General features: G+C 35.7%; 2 protein-coding genes and 2 non-coding genes across 6 annotated transcripts in view; all 4 read right to left on the minus strand.

Annotated features, from left to right (window-relative positions):
* Window positions 1-13588, minus strand: part of mat2b (methionine adenosyltransferase 2 non-catalytic beta subunit) — a 13887-nt gene extending 299 nt beyond the window's left edge. The window contains exons 1-7 of one of the 2 annotated variants that reach the window (XM_056446859.1): window positions 13481-13588; window positions 10149-10343; window positions 9922-10036; window positions 9703-9849; window positions 7908-8101; window positions 1701-1814; window positions 1-115 (exon numbers count right to left, since the gene is read on the minus strand). The exon at window positions 1-115 is cut by the window's left edge and continues 299 nt beyond it. In XM_056446859.1, coding sequence (XP_056302834.1) covers window positions 1-115; window positions 1701-1814; window positions 7908-8101; window positions 9703-9849; window positions 9922-10036; window positions 10149-10343; window positions 13481-13510 — 910 coding nt within the window. In that variant the 5' untranslated portion in view covers window positions 13511-13588. Of the gene's footprint in view, window positions 116-1700; window positions 1815-7907; window positions 8102-9702; window positions 9850-9921; window positions 10037-10148; window positions 10344-12728; window positions 12961-13480 lie in introns of those variants that run through there. The other variant, XM_056446858.1, reaches the window with a different exon arrangement.
* A 463-nt stretch (window positions 13589-14051) lies between these two features.
* Window positions 14052-14124, minus strand: trnav-aac (transfer RNA valine (anticodon AAC)). Its single transcript has one exon. It is a non-coding gene; the product is annotated as a tRNA-Val (tRNA).
* Window positions 14125-14971: 847 nt separating this feature from the next.
* Window positions 14972-15044, minus strand: trnav-cac (transfer RNA valine (anticodon CAC)). The gene has a single exon. It is a non-coding gene; the product is annotated as a tRNA-Val (tRNA).
* A 541-nt stretch (window positions 15045-15585) lies between these two features.
* LOC130214339 (collagen alpha-1(XXIII) chain) overlaps window positions 15586-21507 on the minus strand; it is a 194574-nt gene continuing 188652 nt past the window's right edge. Inside the window, exons 20-30 of one of the 2 annotated variants that reach the window (XM_056445987.1) lie at window positions 21132-21212; window positions 21000-21053; window positions 20853-20909; window positions 20742-20768; window positions 20574-20642; window positions 20434-20496; window positions 20308-20334; window positions 20179-20232; window positions 19941-20027; window positions 16656-16694; window positions 15586-16056 (exon numbers count right to left, since the gene is read on the minus strand). In XM_056445987.1, the coding sequence (XP_056301962.1) occupies window positions 16015-16056; window positions 16656-16694; window positions 19941-20027; window positions 20179-20232; window positions 20308-20334; window positions 20434-20496; window positions 20574-20642; window positions 20742-20768; window positions 20853-20909; window positions 21000-21053; window positions 21132-21212 (600 nt within the window). In that variant the 3' untranslated portion in view covers window positions 15586-16014. Of the gene's footprint in view, window positions 16525-16655; window positions 16695-19940; window positions 20028-20178; window positions 20233-20307; window positions 20335-20433; window positions 20497-20573; window positions 20643-20741; window positions 20769-20852; window positions 20910-20999; window positions 21054-21131; window positions 21213-21507 lie in introns of both variants that reach the window. The other variant, XM_056445986.1, reaches the window with a different exon arrangement.

The following is a 21507-nucleotide window of genomic DNA, read 5'->3' on the forward strand; positions in this document are numbered from 1 at the left end:
TGGCATTCTTGAAAGGGGTGGATTCCACACTTAGGCCGAGGAGCTCCAGTCGGGAGCACTCTAACTGGGCATTTTGTGGCCTCTGAGCCCCTGCTCCAGCAGGCTGCTCCGTCATCTACAAACACACAAAAGGTTAATGATCAAGACAGAATACTACCCTGCTGGAAAAAAATTATTACAGAAGTTCTAATGCTTATGGTTTTAAATGGAAATTATGTTGGATTCAATGAAAACTGTATTGGTCCTGTGTGTCTTTACTGGTACTTTTTGCCTTCTTTTGGTGGGATGTTAAAAGCAATAAACTCCAACAGAATATGTCACCAAACTGTACAGTTTTAACTGTATTTGTATTGGAAATCATCTGTGATGATTCTTTTATTTTTGTTTGGTTTTAAACAGTTTATACTTTTTTCCAAAACTACTGCATGTCAAATAATGGATTGCAAATCGGGTTTGGGGAACTTTCACTCGAAATAACTGAAACAAATCCTTTCATATAATAAGTTACTACAAAATAATCCATTTACATAGTCAAAACTGACTGACAGGTCGATAACCGTTTTCAAGGTGTATCGCGGTTTGGAAAAGTTAAGCTTTTAAAACTGTCAGTTTTCTGCTATCCCGTTCCTAAGGTATACAGTTGAAGTCAGAGTTATTAGCTCCTAAATTATTATCCCCCTGTTTATTTTTTCCCCAATTTCTGTTTAACGAAGAGAAGATTTTTTTTCAACACATTTCTACACATAATAGTTTTAATAACTCATCTCTAATTTTATCTTTGCCATGATGACAGTAAATAATATTTCACTAGATATTTTTCAAGACGCTTTAATTCAGCTTAAAGTGACATTTAAAGGCTTAACTAGGTTAATTAGGTGGGTTAGGGTATTTAGGCAAGTTATTGTATAATGATGGTTTGTTCTGTAGACTATTGAATAAAATAGCTTAAAGGGGCTAATAATTTTGACCTTAAAATAAAAATTAAAAATAAAAACAGCTTTTATTCTAGCCAGAATAAAACAAATACGACTTTCTCCAGAAGAAAAAAATATTATCAAACATACTGTGAAAATTTATTTGTTCTGTGATTTGGGAAATATTTTAAAAAAGAAAACAGTTCAAAAGGGGGCTAATAATTCTGACTTCAACTGTAATGTAAGATTTTTAATAATATATTTTCTTAATTTATAGAAGCAATATATACAGTACAATAATTTCATTTCATGTAAAAGAGTGTAAATGGCCCATTGCTAAACATTTTTCTTATTTACAAACTATAAAGTAACAGAACACAATACAAAACAAAAGTTTAACAAGTTTAACAAAAGTCAACAGCAACAATACAATGGTAAAATAAATAATATCAATAACTAAATACACATAGGTCAGAGAGGGTTGAATCTATACTCGGTCAGCTTAAGTTTAGTTATCAGCTTTAAATTCCCAAATCTAAAGAGAGGATCAAGAGGGGGAATGCAAATTATATATACATATATATATATATATATATATATATATATATATATATATATATATATATATATATATATATATATATATATATATATATTTTTTTTTTTTTTTTTTTGTGAATTATGGTGGATAAAAGATTTTGTTTATATGATTATTACATTATAAGAATCGTAGGACAGAGGATATGAGGATGATACCTTTTCTTCCTCAGTTTTCTGTTTACTCACTGGTATTAGATGACTGCTGGGCAAGTTGAAAGCATCTGCTATTGCGCAGGTCATCTCATATTTGGTCATCTGCTCTTTGGCAGAGTAATGGAAGATTCCACGCAATGACTGGTCCTGAGATCAACAGAAACATGACACATTGAAATAAGTGGATTGCAGTAACTTGTTAACTATGTCCCCAAAATTATGATATTGGGTGAAAATGTCCACTATTATTTATTTTCTTTGCTCTTTGCATATACGATACACACTGTAAACTTCTAGCTGTCTTGACTCAAGTTACATTTTCAAATCGTCTCAACTTACATCAATCATGGCCCCAGACATATCACCCTGCAGCCCAAGACCGGTTACTCATTGAAGCTAAGCAGGGCTGAACCTGGTCAGTACCTGGATAGGAGACCACATGGAAAAACTAGGTTGCTGTTGGAAGTGGTGTTAGTGAGGCCAGCAGGGGACACTCAACCTGTGTCTGTGTGAGTCCTATTGCCCCAGTAAAAGTGAAGGGGACACTACACTGTCAGTGGACGCCATCTTTCGGATGTTAAACCAAGGTCCTGACTGTCTGTGGTCACTAAAAATCCCATGGCACTTCTCGTAAAGAGTAGGGGTGTAACCCCGGTGTCCTGGCCAAAAGTCCCTCAATCGGCTCTTACTCGTCATGGCCTCCTAATCATCCCCATCCCCAGCGAATTGGCTCTATTACGGTCTCTTCACTCCACCAGTGAGCGCACTGGTGCTGTTGTCCTATGGCTCCTGTCGCATCATCCAAGTGGATGCTGCACACTGGTGGGGGTGTGAAGAGACTCCCTCATGAAGCGTTTTGGGTGTATGGCCATACACAATAAATGCGCTATATAAATACACACATTACATTACAATCAAACTGACTAATCCTATTTAAATTAAGCTAAAGTAATATAAAAACATTTGGTGTCCTTGAAGATGGCTATATCTTTCAATTAACATAGTATATTAATATAAGGGGACTACAACCTTAAACTGAAAAAAATAAAAATAGAAATAAAATAAATAAATTATATATAAGAAAAAAAAAATCAAAGGGGGGCTAATAATTCTGACTTCAAGTGTGTGTGACCTGCTGCTGCTGATAAAAGCATGAACCAGTTTCTAAGCATGAACAAGCTTAGTTCTAAACAAAAAGCTTTGAGTGAATGTAAAATATTTCCACAAAGACTCTTAACATGACAAGAGTGATAAGAGTCATTGTTTCCATGTTAATCTGAGATTTTCCTAAACAGACATGAAAACAAACCACACAATGAACTACAGACGATTTTGTTTTGAAAAACGGGCTCTTTTTCTGCCACACCTTGACTGGAATGACATCAAGTGAACTTGCAACGATAATCTCAAATATTCAGTACATGCTTTAATTGTCTGACATATAGGTTTGCGTGATCTTCCTCTAATCCTACCAACAATGGCAATAGATAATTTCACACCGATCTTAAAAATAAGTTTAAGTCAAAGTTAAGCGCTGAACTGGGATGTGAATTAACAAACCAGACAAAAGATAATATCAATATAGGACAAATGCTTTGTGATATTCAATAATTCAGTATTTTGTGATGATGAACATGCACAATATTGATATCATGGGCACTAAATAATTATATAATTATAAATAATTTAATCATTATCATGAATAACTAATAATCATTTAAACTTTTAGTGTCTTAATATAATTAAATTGATGTATTGACAGTGGCTGTTTATCACAACACCAAATTCTTGAAGACTCAGGTTCCATGAAGTGCTTTGAAATGTGCATTTTTATTCGATGTTTGACGTAATCTGAACCGAAACATGAAGAAGAGGGTAGGGCATCATGTAGCTCTTTCCCTTAAAAACAAAAAAACAAAACCAATAGCCAATAGCATTTTGTTTCATCACTGCTCTGCCAGCGAGAGTGGTTAAGCTCAAGTGAATCAAAGCAAATGAGAAGGGGTGTCTTGAAGGGAGCAGGGAAGGTCAAGATACTAGAGGGCATTTAATTGATTAATTTGATGAGAAACTGTAGTATGTGGTGACGTGAATAAAACCATTGCACCTTTTAGGCAGAAGTGACAAACTACAAGCTTAACATGTTTATATCAGCTTTAGATCTTCTAAATGCAAATTTTGTCACTGTTTTAGAGCACACCAGCTTGTAGATATCTTAACTAACAATACTGATACTAACATCTAAAAGAACTTTATTGTAGTTTCATGGGACCTTTAATAGGTAATTTATTTTCAAATATTAAAATTGTCACGTCCATCTTGCTACAACAATGAAAATTCTATGACTATTCATAAGCCATTTGTTTATAAACAAAGTAGTAGTAAGGTTTAATTTAAATTAAGTTTATACTTAGGGCATTCAAATCAAAAGTAATAATAATTGTATTAAATATAGTTAGTAACTCCTAAAATTAAGTTGTTTTTTTTATTAACTTTAAGATATAACTATTACACGGCTATTTCTCACTGTTGATTTAAATGCATTAACTAACATTTACTAATAAGACTTTACTGTAAAAACATTATCTATTGTACTTGTTCACTATTTTTTCTCCTGTTTAATTGGTTTAAAGCATTTATTCACTCTGAACATGTGTACAATAAGTATTTTGGGGTTATTATGTATGTTAAATTTGCAGCTTAGGTCAATATTGGGATAATACCATATACTGTGATAAAAGCTTCAGCAATTATTCGCAACAAGAAAATATGATACTGGCTTAGTTATCATTTTTTTAAACATGATTTGTTAAACTATTATAAACATTGTTATGAGTGCAGAAAGTGCATTCAGTCATGATTAAAAACAGTAAATACTGCTTAATGCAGATTACATTACTTATAGTCTTCCACAAGTGAAAAAATATTTTAAAAAATCTACAAATGTAAACAAATAATTATTGTGACTGCAGCTGTAATTGTGTAGTTGTATTTACGCCAAGTACACCTAGCACGACTTCTTAACAATATATCCCCCTCACAGTAGTTGAAAATAACTCTAAAATATCTAGCTTAACATACACTCACCGGCCACTTTATTAGGTACACCTGTCCAACTGCTTGTTAACGCATATTTCTAAAAGCATTTCAGCAACTCAATCCATTTAGGCATGTAGACATGGTCAAGATGATCTGCTGCAGTTCAAACTGAGCATCAGAATGGGGAAGAAAGATAATTTAAGTGACTTTGAACGTGGCAAAGTGGTTGGTGCCAGACAGGCTGGCCTGAGTATTTCAGAAATTTCTCATCTACTAAGATTTTCAAGCACAACCATCCCTAGGGTTTACAGAGAATGGTCCAAAAAAGAGAAAATATCTAGCGAGTGGCAGTTCCATAAGCGCAAATGTCTTGTTGAAGCCAGAGGTCAGAGGAAAATGGACTTGATACCAGAGGAGACTTTTTACAATCGAGATATGCAGAGGAGCATATCTGAACGTGAAACACATCAAACCTTGAGGCAGATGGGCTACAGCAGCAGAAGACCACACCGGGTGCCTTTCCTGTCAGCTAAGAACAGGAAACTGAGGCTACAATTCAAACAGGCTCACTAAAATTGAACAATGGAAGATTAGAAAAATGTTTCCTGGTCAGATGAGTCTAGATTTCTGCTGCGACATTTAAATGGTAGGGTCAGAATTAGACGACAACAACATGAAAGCATGGATCCATCCTGCCTTTTATCAACAGTTTAGGCTGGTGGTGGTGGTGTAATGGTAAGGGGGATATTTTCTTGGCACACTTTAGGCCCATTAGTATCAATTGAGCATCGCGTCAACACCCCAGTCAAGCTGAGTATTGTTGCTGTCCATGTCCATCTCTTTATGACCACAGTGTACCCATCTTCTGATGTCTACTTTCAGAAGGATAACGTGCCATGTCATTAAGCGAGAATCATCTCAGACTGGTTTCTTGAACATGACAATGAGATCACTGTACTCAAATGGCCTCCACTGTCATCAGATCTCAATCCAAAGAGCACCTTTGGGATGTGGTGGAAAGGGAGATTCACATCATGGATGTGTAGCTGACAAATCTGCAACAACTGCATGATGCTTTCATGTCAAAATCTCTGAGGAATATTTCCAGTACCTTTTTGAATATATGCCTTGATGCAGTTCTGATGGCAAAAGGGGATCCAACCCAGTACTATTAAGGTGTACCTAATAAGGTGGCCGGTGAGTGTATATTCTATTTGCCATGCAAACGTAGCAATCACTACCAATATGAGTAAATAATGATTACATGCTCCGTAATTTATACTGGCAGATACAACTATTAGCGTCTCAGTAATGTTGTACATTAACAGGATACAATTATAAGAGTCACAATGATTAGAATTCCTAAAATTCTACTTCTCTCCTCATCAAACTTTCATTGGGCAGTTCCACTTTTAGAACATTTACTTTATCGAAAATCAATTCTAATGTGATATAGGATGTAAAATAAGAACTGAACATGTCACCAATTTCCTGAGAAAAGTTTTCTAAAGGTGCTGTTGACTTGAATTTTTTTACCAGATGTCAGTAACAGACAAGGTGTTATTGGCTGTTTAAATGTAAACAACCACATGTGAGTTTACACTACAACAGCCATCAGGTGGTCAAATGCCTTTTCAAACAACTCTGGATGTGGTCGAAAGTGTTAAAGTGCCACGAAACCCCCGTCTCAGCAGGGTGTTTTCATACCTCTAGTTTGAAAAAAAAGTCAGGAAAGTGGGTGTGTCCAGCTCTGTTTAGGTGGGAGCGTCGAGGGAGGGAAAGAGGGAAGGTATTGCATAAAAATAGGAGTTTCTGTTTGGGCATGCGCTGATTTTCAAAGACAAAACGAACACAGACGCAGGGGAGAAAGACAGTGACTGTGTTTACATGGACATCAGTAATCAAATTATTTGCCAAATTATTAATTTGTCGACTTTAACTGCAGTTTGGCACTTTCACTTTCATTCAGGAACACTTCATACATGCCCCCCCATAACGAACGAGATATTGGATGTGAGGAACTGCTGGAAGAGTGTAATATTTGATACCGCACTGCGAGTGGAAGAAAAAAAAAAACTCAGCGTTTCTCTGTAACTTAGATGTCTCGGTAGGTAGCATCAGAAAGCCGTGTGTGTGTAGACTATCCAGTCACAAAATGCAGCGAAAATCCTACACAATGGTAATAGTTTGATTAAGATGTTTACATGTTTACACTCAGAGAGCAGCATTTACAGCTGACCTTTCAATCCATAATATTCCAGTGATATTAACGTACTGTACACTTAGTAACTAAATCATTTTGACTAAGATATGTCTTTAAAAACTGAAAGAATACTGCTGACGATACAAACTAACTTTGCCATCTGAATAAACAAAGACCACTGATCGCTCACTTTCCAAATCTGTAGAGACAGGACAATCAATACCAACTGGAGCCACGTCTTTTTAAAAAGGAGACGAGCGGCAAATCCTCATTTCACCATTTCTAGATGAGAAAAGCTCTCGGATAAAAAATGTTTCTTACAAACATATTTTTTGTTACGTGCACTGTAGTCCACATGTGAGTCCAGCTGCGCTCTCATAGCGGGAAATGAAAACAAAACCTTCGTTGCAGCACATTTATAAACGTGGCTTCTCTCCGCCGTCCGAACACCGTAACAGGTAAAAACAGTCTTTGAAGCTATCATGCAAATTGATGAAGTTGCACCTCATTCACAATAGAGCGCACTAATTGGTTTGAACCAAGTCTTTCTCATGAATTAATGCTGCACACTCAGAGACATCACAATGTACTCGCCGGTACAGACATCCACTCTCCACACTGGATTACAAGCAAGGATCTAATCGCCGTGATGCAACTTCAAAAATTTGTTTCAAACCGGAAGAACAAATTTGCTGGCAAAAACAACCGAATTTCACTTTTTTTGGGAAATATATGTGTCCTAATAGTGTTTTTAGCAGCATGGGCCACATATATAACTGTCAACATCTCAAAAAATGTGTTTTGGCGTTTCGTGACCCTTTAAAGCTCAAAACATTTCACCCCATTCACACCTGTACTTAGCAATTGTTATTAGATTGACAAAAACACATCTTAATACTGGGTGTGAACAACAGAACCATAGTTCAATCCACCCCTTGACCAAAACTGAGCACTACACCAGTGTCTGCTATAGAATATTCCCTCTATAAAGCACTCACCTGAAGGGCTCTCTCAGCCATGTTCCGACAGACCCGAGCCACATCACTGGTGTATGTGGGAAAGCGTTGCTGACAGTGGTCTATGGTGCAACTCTCGGCTCCCTCCTGAACACGGTCAAACAACACGGTCACTGCGCTCTCCTCAACCTTCTCCACCTCTCCAAACAGAATAGGCACTCGCAGTATAGCTGCACCTGCACAAACACACATTTCATACTCTCCCAATATTATACTACAGGGCAATAATAAGGAGTAATAGTAAAGTAAATAATAAAAAGTCATAGTGAAGGAGTTGTATGTATTCAATTTAAAGGACACCTATTTTACCCCTTTTTCAAGATTTAATAACCTGGATATCATTTTGTTTATCCAGAATGTGTCTGTAAAGTTTCAACTCAAAATACCCATCAGATTATCTGCTATACCTTTTTTAAATCTAGGAAATTTGAGCTGTTAAGACTTTGTAGCTGTTTTTGTAGCCTGTGCCTACAACCGAGTTATTTCTCCATGCCTACAGTTCCTATGTGCCCGTCAGAGCCGTAGCCTTTATGAAGATAAACAGCACAGTGACAGACAAGAATGAAGCAGATCTCCCTTACTACAGTAAGAACTTCCCCAATGGTTATTTGATGTATTTGTTGTGGAGTTAATTCAAGCCTTTCTGCAATGATGAGTCACACACAATGTCAATATAAAGTTTGCGTACATGCGCCCACGTGAACACACACACGTCTTTTCTTTTGCACTGTTTTTGCATGGTAAATGTGACAGTATACACGTTACTATCCACTGCTGTATGGATATCCGTTAATGTACAAAATAATCCTGATTTAAATCCAAGAACCAGGATTGAAGCGTCTTCTATTATAATTGTACTGACACTATGCGGCTGTGGTGATCAATTATGAAGCGTTTTTCATGAAGCGTGGTCCAAATTATATGTTGAAATTTATAGTTAATAACATAATCTAGATTACAAATTTTAGGTCATGTAATCTGACTACATTTTAAAATTATTTTTAGGTTACTTGTTTCACATGTTCATCACATAGGTCTGATTATTTTATACCATAATGATCTAAAAATACAATGTGAAAAATTAAATAAATTGTATTATTTCTTGACAACAACATTATTAAACGATATTAAACATCACATTACATATAAGTTTCCCCAAGATAGAGATTGTGAGTTTATAAAATTATTCATTAAATCGTGACAAATACTAAAATAACAGTGATAAAAATAACTGCTTGAACATTTAAAAGCATTTATATCTGTTTTTCTAAATGTAATGTGACCATCTGTACACATACAAAGTGTTGCTAAATTAATTTATATAATATAAATTATATAATTAACTTGTGTATTATAACTTATATATTATATATTAACTTGTATATTTTTATGTAATTAAACTATTCTGGGATTAAGTGAGTATTTTAGGTTATAGTGTTTGACTGGACAAAAAAAAGTTTGTATTAAATGAACAAACATAAATACAGCATTAATGAAATATTGAAATATATATAGAGACTGAATAAAGCAAGATATGAGAACATATGCAACAAGTCAACTGTAAATTATAATATTTAATCATGCAATTAACAAAACAGTAACTGCAATATGATAATATAAATACTAAATAAAATAATCTAATTAGTTGTACTTAATATTTAGAATCTGATAACTTAATCCAGATTTCAAAGAATTAGTTACTACCCAGCAGTCAGCACTGATTGAAAGACTTAGATGAAGATAAACAGTTCACATGTGATCGTAAAACTGAACATACCTGGGCAATGTCTGAGAATCTCCCTCTCACCCTCTAGCTTGGACTTTCCATACAAATTCAAAGGATTGGGAGCATCATTTTCTCCATAGGGAGGATTACGTCCATCAAAAACATAATCTGTGCTGATGTAGATGAGGAAACTGCCACCTGTGGAAACACATTTTAATAAGCAGTATTCCATTTTAAGCATATCTATCACAGATTTGTTATTTAACTAACCAGCTTCTTTGGCCAGTGTAGCACATGCGTGAACATTCAAGTTCATGGCTGCTTCAGTGTGACGTTCCACCACATCTGGCCTCCTCTCAGCAGCACAGTGGACAATGACATGAGGCTGACATTCATAACATATATTTTACACATTAAACACTAAATGACTGGTGGTAGGAGAGCAATATCGGATGAACTCACTGACTAGGGAAATAATATGATGGATATGAAGTTACCTGAAAGCTCTGAATGACCCCTCGCACTGCATCTTCATCCAGTAGATTACACTTTAGGAAACAAGGCCTGGCTCGGTTGTAGCCACATCCCAAAGCATCCCAGTCATTATTCTTAAACTCTTTGTAAACAGCACGGCCCAGTAATCCTGTTGCACCTGTCACAAGCACACGCCGATATGGTGTGTAGACCTCATCCTAAATGCAAAACAGTGTTCGTTTAGCCTGATAGCATGATAATACACTACATACAAATATTTTACAAGAGACAAGAAAGATTACAAAATTATTCTACAGATTTTTTAATACATATGAACAAAAAAAAAAATTACCATTTAATCATAAAAGCTTATACTCATATAATCATTCAAAAAATATGATTTATAGACAAATTTATAATACAGCACATAGATATTTTGGTTTTAAATTGATATCGAGTTAGAATGCTGTTTTTGTGAAAGCTTTAATGAAACTATTTAAGGTTTATCTTGGTCTTGCCAATATACTCAACTTTTTTGGATTAATGTTAAAGCTTTTATTGCTCATAATACAGCGTGGGCCATTTATTTGGATACACTTTAATAGACTTGTTGGGAATTTCACAAGAAAAACAATGGTGTGTTTGGTTTAAACGTAACTTTATTCTTTCATAAGTTATTTACAAGCCCCCTCAAATATACTAATGTGTCACAAACAGGATGTTAATATCACCAACCATTCCCATTTTATTAAGGTGTATGCATATAAATGACCTACCCTGTCTTTCAAAATCATTTTCCTTATCTTATAAACATGTGATTTTGGGTTATTAAGTTATGGATCACTCTTTAAAAGATGCAGTTTTTTATCAACTTTATTTTATTATAATTATGTAAATTTCACAAACATATCCAAGTTTGCTAAAAGCAAACCTCTCTTCATAGAGCTAGAAAAAGAGATTCAAATGTATATAAATATGATTTCTAAGTCTAAAAATAGAAAAGCAATTAAAACAGTTAATATATGCTCCTCCTTTAACATCTTTGCATAAAAATGTCAGTATATATGCATTTCCTGTGGTAAAAGTGCATTTAAGAACTCTTGTTAATAACTAAAATTGCTACATGTGTGTAATAGATTTATATGTAATTTGATAATTATGTACCCTCTCCTCTGTTTTTAATTTTATTTATTTTTTTCTTCTTTTTCCATTTAATCCTTCTTGTTAAGGAACGTAAAGTGATTGGGTTGTATAATAAAACTGTATATGCTGGTTAATAAAGCAAAAAAAAAAAAAAATGGTGCTTCAGTTATTACAAGAAAAAAATACTACATTGAAGATATCGGGTCAGATTTGATTGACAGGACTAAGAACCAATAAAAGCCGCCTGTCAGAGAATCCGAACACGCCTCTACAACATCATTGGTCGATTACATCAATTTGTGGCGTCTGTTAATGGGTTTGGCAGGCATCAGAACAAGTCAAAAAGGTAAAATAATACAGTTTTTGATAAAATGATCAAACTAACGGTGGTAGTGGTGATTAACTATGTTCCTTAAGTTAAAGTTAAGTGGAGGTGGAGTGCGTGAAAAGACGGTAAATTCAACTTACCTCAGACGTTGGAATTTAGCGTGCTTTACCGAGGTAATTTTACAATACATTTTGTTATTGGAAAGAGGTAAACTTGCTAAATTAATTTGTTTTGTTTGTTATTACTGTTCGAAAGCCAACAGAGTACACAATTGAGTGCTTTTTATGCACTCAATGGTTGTATTGAATGATTTTCACTAAGCTCGTAGAATCGTGAATTGTTTTTTTTTAATAATACAGTAAAAGAAACAGTATTCACCCATTTTTTAACTGATAACCATGTAAAATAAAATATCATATTTAATATAATCGTTTGAAACCTGCAGCCCGACTACAAAACAAAACTTTCTGTGTGCAGTCTACGTTGCAGACGCTGCAGTGCTTAAATCATAGGTCGCTTAAGCGCCACCCTCAGGACATTTAGTAGAAATACAGCTGGGTGGATTTTAAACTTACCTCATTATAGATGTTCACAGTCCATCTTTGCACTTGTGCCCAAAGACAACTTGCTCTAGAGATGCGTCTTAAATAACATTTGATCGACTTTATCTTGCACATATTTCTATTTGGTTTAATCTGCTCTCAAGCACAAAGTAGAGAACATTGACTAGCATAATTCAAGACGCTTAAAAGGAAATCTTGTTAATTTGATGAACCTACAGAGGGTTGAAATGTAATGCCACATCAAATGTAGCACACGTCAGTACATCTGTTGTTTTAATAAACATCATGATAATGGTTTCATTTATTTCACTGTATTGGGTTCGAATGTTTTTGTTTGAAGACTTGGCAGATTATAATTTGAGACATGTTTGCGTTTATCTGCGCGTATGTCACAATCAAAATGTTAAAAAAAAGTATGTCATAGCAAAAAGATAGGATTTGCACATTTTTGCCATACAAAAACATTATATAAGACGTATCTGCTTAGAATAGCAGGTATTCATTTGAAAGAAACTTAAGTTGTTTTGGCTTGTACACCGTGCTTCCTTAAAATGGACCAAGACTCTTACCTGGACAAGCTCAACGTGGCCGGGTTTAAAATGTATCTTGAGCTCTTTATCTCTGATACTCATTTCAGTGTGGCTACAGTTATCATATCCTGGAGGAAAGACCTCTATTTCAAATGCGCCACTCAGTCCTTAAAGCCTCTTGGAACGGCTAGCTCTTGCTGTCAAGTTAGGCCTGCGTCCGATATGATCTGTAAACCATAAGCGCTTAACGCTGTCGTCTGTTTATGTTATGTAGACCAGAGAATCTCTATCCTATCCGTACAGCGTAAACAACAGCACTCGACCCGGACAAAGACAAACGTTCTGGCGCATCATCGCTGCGCACTTTCACGCAGTTCATGCGGTTGAGTTTCGATTTAGTTCGTGTCAGCTGTTTTATCTAATCCAGTACACAGGACTATCATCAATGTCAAATATTATCCGCAAGTTAAAATAGAGCTACTTAAGCACTTAAAATGTTTTAAAATATACGTTAATCGACGGTAGAAACACAAATAGTTCATCAAAACATACCCGAAACCAAATATACGTTAGCTGACGAATCAAAAAGATATTACAGACACGAAACTAAACGGCTATAAGCTAAACGAATACAGATTTCTTTAAAATATATGTCTTTCGAAGAAACATTTGAGGAATTTGATTCATTTGACTTTTTTTAGCTTTACACAAATATGCACATTAATCTCTATCAAATATTAAACCTAAAACTAGCATCACGCACAAGTCATTTAAATGCATTTGGTAATTACCTGATCACCCCCGTAGTTAAAACCAGGCATATTTTGGATTGTATGCGGGTGTAGTGTGAAGCCTTCAGCATGTATTTGAAAACGATAGTTGAAGTCCTTGTTGTGCAGTCAGAGAGTGGATTTCAGTATAAAAGTCCTAGTCCGTGTTAGTACAAAAGTCCTAGTTTAAGAACGCGTTTTTGTTTTGAACATTGTAACGGTTGTCCTTAAGAACAACGTACAATGTTCAAAACAAAAACACGTTCTTAAACTAGGACTTTTGTGCTTTTGTACGAACACGTTACAACACGTTACACAATTATTACAAAATGTATTTTATATATATATATATATATATATATATATATATATATATATATATATATATATATATATATATATATATATATATATAAAATTTATGTTATTCTTAAAAATGTTCTAACATGTTGTCGATGTTGTTGTTTTTCTTAAGGATAGGGTAAAAAGATGTGTGGTACATGCTTACGCTTTGTTACATGTTAAACAATTTTTGGGCAGCATATTTAACCGAACTAATTATTAAAAAATGTTTGGTTAATAATTAAAAAGTTGTTTCCGCCCGGTTTCGAACCGGGGACCTTTCGCGTGTTAGGCGAACGTGATAACCACTACACTACGGAAACTCTGCATAGAGGCGACAGGGTATGCTTAGATAAACCGACACAAACCGAAAATGAACCGGTTCGGGTCCTGTTATTTCTGATATATAAAGAAACTTTAAAAGGTCTGTTCCACACATTAAAGGTCAGGGGCTTTTTATGTTTTTTTTTTTCATGGAATAGCAGGGGTCTTTGTTTATTGCAGTAAATTTTTGTTTCCATTTATCAATATTTAGAAAATTGTTTCGCGTCTATTGCTGTGGTTAGTCCAGTCGTTTCATGCTCATCAACTTGCAGTCTTTAATCAAATGCAATGTTTTAACTGCATGATAATATATATATATATATATATATATATATATATATATATATATATATATATATATATATATATATATATATATATATATATATCATTTTTTATTCAAAATCTGAAGTAAATAACCATTATATTGCTAATGATATTAAAGCTAAAAACATTTTATTATTGCTTTTATTTTAACTTATTTTATATTTTTAATATATAAGAACAACTGCAGTTTGTTTTATGTTCATTAGATAGCTTTTATAAACCAAAATATTTACCATTTTTATCACATGTATTTTTTCTATTTCGTAATCATTCTTGTATCTTCATCTGAATTTAGTTGTAGAAATTAGTCTCTTGGTGAAAATCTGGGAAAAGTTTCTCTCTGGGAAAAGAGAATTTGATATTTGGCTTAAAGTGGGAACCCTGCTGAAATGCAGCCCTGTAACTGCAATCCTGAACCTGCAGCCTCTGATATTTTAGGGTTACACTGTTGATGTTACTACAGATTTACAGCAGTGCACGTAGAAGCTAGATCAAACAAGAAAGAAAAAAACTAAAGGTTGTTTCCGCCCGGTTTCGAACCGGGGACCTTTCGCGTGTGAGGCGAACGTGATAACCACTACACTACGGAAACTCGGTACTGTGTGAGGCTGAGTAATGCTCATATGTGCATGAGTTACAAAGACCCGAAAAACATTTTATCCTCAATTTGTAGTGATTTTGGAATACACATCATGCAGTATTAGCAGTAAGCTACTGTTTTAACTGTATTAGCATTTTCTGTTTTAGAGAAGTCGATTTTACGTGGATTTTTTCACCTAGACCATGTGTGTGGTCTAAATATACCGAATTTATGTTACTGTTGCAGTAACACATCTCAGTACTCAAGGGGGCAGTAGAGTTACGTTCAGATATCTGCATGATTTATTTGTAGTATAGATAAGACCGTGCTTATTAAATTCTGAAACATTTGGCAGCAACACATAAAACTTATGAAGCTAGAAACATTTGCATTAATGTGTAAAAACTGATGAGCACAGTGTGAAATTTCTTTTGTGTGAAGGCAACAACACATTTTGAAAGCAATTTTTTAAAACCTTTACAACAAAATTTAGTGAGGAAAAACAAAATAATAGATTATATACATAGTATATAAATATACACAGTTAACCCTAAAATTGTAAAAATGATCAATTTTATTTACACAAACTTCATATAATGCACAAATAAGATGCAGACAATCCCTCACAAAAACGAAGAAAAAAGAAGAATAAAGGATCAAAGTATTAGTCAGTGTGAGGGTTCATATAAACAGACAAGACTTACAACGAAAACTTTACATATCAGTTATTATAGTTTATCATCCACTCCACTGGTGTATTATTTACTGAGAAATGGAACAAAAGATTTTTTCATTGTCATTTCCTATTGACCGAGTGAATAGAGTTTCCTGAGTACAGAATTGTCCATATGTACACCACTACAAATCCAGTGCAACGTCCACATCGCATTCCTCCCTGTATTACAGGCGAGCACTTTCACTTGAAACATCCAGTTGAACTTTGGCAAAGCATACTCCTTCCATGTAGCCCATTCAGTGTCCTTTAGGGGTGAGATGGGGGCTTGGCTTGCCCTGAAGCCCCTTCCTTTCAAAGCAAACATTTAATGAAGAATAGATGGGGTTGATTGTTTCAAATGGTGCCCAGGAATAAAAGACAGCCAGTGAAGAAGTCATCATTTGTAGATACATTGGTCAGTCTGTTAGAAAGTTCAGGGTTATTTTGGTTTAAGACCCATTCTCTCCATAAGGATAGCAGCAGCATTCTCTGTGCATCCACAAGCATAGAGTTCATGTCTCGCTTTAATATCAGTCTCAGCACCTACTTTATAATTCTCTCTTCATTGCTTTTCTAAACTTGTTATTGTGGCAGTGGAAAAGCCCCTCTTTTGTTAATGCAGCGATACAGATATTATTTTTGCAGGGGCTCCTGTTTGAAAAACCAATTTATTAAATAAGAGATGACATAAAAAAATAGGAGGAAAAAGCAAATGTTACTTGCAAAATATATATATATATCAATATATACAAACTCCATGCTCCAGGTTAGTCATTACTGCAAGAGAGCCATAGGAGAACATTGTTAGACACACACAGAAAGCAGTCACTGCAGTCATACTGCTATATCACCACTGTCATGACAAATATGATGGAAAAACAGAACTCAGTTTTCATATATGATTATACCTTGTGCCAGCATTCTGGTATGGGCAGTCCATCTCGACCCTGTCAATAAAAGGAGAAAGAAATCAATGATTTGTTTAACAGCTGCTTCTGATGGAGTGAGGAGGAGGAATGAGGTGATCACACATGAAACCTGCCACCAATGATTACGTGAGACCAAAAGGAAGTACACTAACCCACAGAGGAACACCTTTGGCAGTAAGTATAAATGTGAACCACAGGACACATCATGTTCACATCATCAGCTGTGACGGACAGCTCAGATGGACAAAATCAAAAACCCAGGTGGGTTGATTTATTTTTCTCATGTGACCTTTATTTGTATATGGCAAGGCATAGATTTTATAAGAACACTTACTCTGAAATTTGAATTGGGGATCTGTGCTTTCAAAAGCACAATAGACATTAGCTATGTTTCCATCCAAAAATGCTAATTAAATTTATGGGCAAAACTGGATTATTGAATATAAGACGTGCAAATAAAGCAGCGTTTTCATCCAACGAGTCAAAGAGAACAAAATCAACACTTCCTGATAAACTGGCGCCAAATATCAACCGTAAAGACGGAATTTGCAGTGGTAGGAGAAGCTGCGTGAATCTTTTCTTCATTTAATAAATGACTTGCACCTCAGAAAACAATGCGGACATTTAATGAACACGTGGTGGTGTTAGAAGGCGTGAGACATGTAGCACAGACACTCTTGATTCTGGAGGTAATTAATATAGTAACACTAATAGTGAAATGGTTACGGCGGTCTAGAATGACCAAAACAACATTTCAGATGTTTTACAGTGTGCTCAGTCTGCTGGTTTGTCCATTCACACACATTTTTATTACCACATGATCTTTTTTAACAAAATCCCATGACTTTTTTTAATGCACATACTGGAATTTGTTTGGTAAAGGTGTTTCCATCTTAGTTAATGCACATATTTTCTTATCGAATAAAAAGTTTATCTTACTCAGTTATGCACATATGTTTTTAATGCGCATTTTCAAAATTTATGTGCATCTTGGCATTTCCATTAATCGTTTTTATGCTCATAAAAATTGTTGGATGGTAACATAGCCAGTGACTGTTTCCCTCATTCAAAATATTGCTCATTGACTTATGTGGTTTACCTAAGCAATAGGGCCAGATATACCAACGTTGGTACATTTACTGAAAACATATAGCAAATAATTCAAATTTTAAAAAGGATAAACCGTATTTTAGACTGTATTGCATATGCAGGTTTGCTTCAGTTGATTTATTTTTAGTCTGTTTATTAACATTTTGTACAAAATTATTTACAAGTTATACTCATCTAAAATATGTTTATGGTTGGCAAAATGTTCATTTCAGCAAGTAACACTTTGCATTAATATAAATTTCAGTATATTTGTGCAAACAGTAGTTTTGAAGCTGTGGTCTATGCCTTGCCATCTGAATCAGATCTCATGGTGTAGACAAGAGCAGTGGTCCCCAACCTTTTTATCACCGCAGACCCACGGCCGGATTAACCAACGGGCATTATGGGCACAGGCCCAGGGGCCCGTGTGCTCTGGCGCCCCTGCGAGGAGAGAAAAAATGCAGATTTTGGAGTGTCTATTTAGGCTAAGTGCAAGTAGCGCACCTTGTTGGAATAAGCTAGTTAAACGATTCCCACTCATCGCCGTTTGTTTGACACAGACAACATAACTAAAGAGCGCAACAGTCAGCAACGTTAGTGGAGTAGCTCGAAAAGCGCATGGCAATATCTTGTGACACAATCAATCATGAACACGGTTTGAATCTGATGAACACGTTTTTCTTGTTCCCCACTACATATCAGATTTTGCCTGCTGTTCATCACGAGGAAGACAAGTAGGAATCATTAATAAGTGTGTGTATTATGGAGGACTCAGATTTAAGAACTGGATTAGAGAGGTGTTCTATCCAAATCATATGCATTATAAGTTTGTAGAAGTTTTACATTAAAAATACCCTTAAATATGATTTTTTTAGTTCTGCTTCAGTGAACTTGAACAAGTATATTAAAATCTATTAGTTTTCACTAGATGTATTAGTATATTTTTTTCAAAGTGTGCTTTAAATGGTTTAAAAATAAGTCAAATCTTTGTAGACTAGAAATAAATGTACTGTATATCATTTATTTTAAAAATACGGGCAATACGTTAATTTTATTTAAAAAATATTATATTAATCTTATTTTCAATTCAACTATAGGGGTGCGGCTAGGTAGTGCGGCTACAAGACATTGTGCCCAGGGGCCTCTGAATTCTTAATCAGGGCCTTCGCAGACTGGTTAACACGTAACATTTTTACCATGAGGTGTATGCATGTAGATTGATAGGCAACCATCAACAGTTTTCTCAGAGAATGACAAGCTGACAAAACAAAACATTGCTGCAGCCCTGAAGTTTTATTTATGGTGAAAATTATAAAGGACTGCAGTGTTTGGGTGCTCTGTTTGTCTGAGAAATATGTATAGTCCATACTAAGTATGAAGCTGATCGGTTAGTTCTTGTCACGTGACTCATATTGCGCTTGTGGTATTCGGAAAAGTTCAGATGTTTTCAACTAGGTTCGACTGGAAGGTGCGCGTCACTCCCAATATGCGTAATTATTTGGAAATAACAAACTTGCGCGCAAAAAAGATGCAATATGTGAACAGCCCCTAAGACTGCCTTCATTTGCGATCTTCAGCAGTTGACGCTTTTGCACAGACATGCTGGATTCACCTGATTTGTTGATAAATTGGTTGCGGATCCATTGCTTGGCAGTTCGTGGGTTCTTCCGAAGATGTATGTCTTACTCATTTTGCTAGTTTATGGATTAAATTTTGGCACTCAACTGACAGGGATGTAACTGAGATCATACAGTCATTTTTCTAAATAAAAGATCCTTCAGACTCAGATAATAAATAAAACCAGAATAATTAATGATTTCTTGTGCTGCCCGGTATCAATTGATCCAGAGACCGGTACAGGTCCGCAGCCTGGTGGTTGGGGACCACTGGACAAGAAAATCCACAGTAAGGATGGACAAAGCGTATGATGTGACCACACACACAAACACAAATAAAAATACTGTACCAAAGGGCAGGGGGCATCTGATGGGGCCTTTGCCTCCCCACCTTGTACTCTAAACCCATTGGTGTCCTGTCAGTGAAACCCATGCATGTCAAATCCTAGCTATAGTATACTCTTCGAACACATGCACACAGTGCAACCTTTTGCCATACACATTAAAAGGTATAGAAAAGGACATTGCATTTATCTTTCCAAACAGTTTTGTAACATACCACAGGACAAGGCTGATCAAGCCCTGGAGGTCCCTGCTCTCCCTTCTGTCCTTTCAGACCCTTCTTTCCTATTGAGCCTCTCTCGCCCTGCATGGAGCCATTAAGATTTACACAGAAGAAAGGTATGCCTAAAAGCTGGGCTCTGATTTTATATATAAACAATACACCATATATACATGCATAGCCAAACAGTATTATACACATAGAAATTACTGGAAATGAAGTGTTATTCTCTAACCTTCTCCCCCTTGTCTCCTCTGTCTCCCTTTTCTCCTTGAAGCCCTGGGAAACCCTGTCACAGGACAGCCATGTTAAGTAAGAAATTACTTTATAAACTTAAATAACTAACAGCACATTGATCACTTACATCTAATCCTGGTTCACCTTGTTTTCCCTAGAAGTCAAACCACAATGAGAAAAAAAATAACAACTTTAGAACATGCTATTTCTTGCTACGTTCTTTAACTCTTTTTAAGGTACACAAAACACTGACCTTTTCACCTTTTGCACCTGGCAAGCCTACCAATCCGTTAGATCCTGGAAAGCCTTGAAGACCCTATGCGCAACAAGCAGAATTTTAGTGCTCTAGTTATTTAAATAGGTTTCTGCATAATATTTTGCAGCAAAACTTACCCTCTGCCCAGGTGGACCTCTCTCTCCAGCATCCCCCTTTTCTCCATTTACTGCTTCACCAGGTTCTCCCTGTTAAAACAAAATTTTATTTTAAACATTTAATCTCCTGAAATGCACCAGAACATAGTTTTTTACAAAGCGTTTCACAATCCCACCCGCAGAACCCACCTTGGATCCAGGCAATCCATGATATCCCTGGAATATTTGAAAAAAGTATGATTATTTTATATTTCTTAGAAGCAACTTCTGATATCTGAAATATTAAACTCTTTTCCTTACAGCAGGCCCAGGGGGTCCAGGAGGCCCTGGAGGGCCAGGCAAGGAGATAATCTGGGCCTACAAGAGAGTTATGAGGATCCATGCTGGTAACATTTGTATTCCAAAGAATTATCATATTGTGATAAGAAGGGTTTGTGTTAAACTCACTAGATTATCCTCGAGCCTAGAGTCTCCTTTTTCTCCCTTTTGACCTGCTGCCCCCTATAATTCCATGAAAAATCATCTAAAAACCCATAGAGCTGCAGTAAACATCAACTGCTATATATTGTTAATACTCACTGGAGGCCCTGTCAGCCCAAGTTCCCCTTTTGCTCCTGCTGCTCCAGGCTCCCCAACATAACCTCTCTCTCCCTTTTGGCCCTAGATGAGACAACACACTACATAATGCAGTAAAGGTGTATGAATGAGTACACACACACACACACACACACACACACACACATGCATGTTTGTTTTTGTGAAAAGTGGGTACATTACATAGGTTTCCATTCATTTTATACTGTCCAAACCGTATATTGTATTGCCCTAACCCCACCCCACCCCTAAACCCAACCACATCACAGGAGACTGTGTACAGCTTTACTCACTGATTAAACTCATCCTGTGGGATTTATAAGCCTTTTGAGAAATGGGGACGTCACCAATTTCACCTCCT

The sequence above is a fragment of the Danio aesculapii genome, chromosome 21 (assembly GCF_903798145.1).
Source record: "Danio aesculapii chromosome 21, fDanAes4.1, whole genome shotgun sequence".
Lineage (NCBI taxonomy): Eukaryota > Metazoa > Chordata > Actinopteri > Cypriniformes > Danionidae > Danio > Danio aesculapii.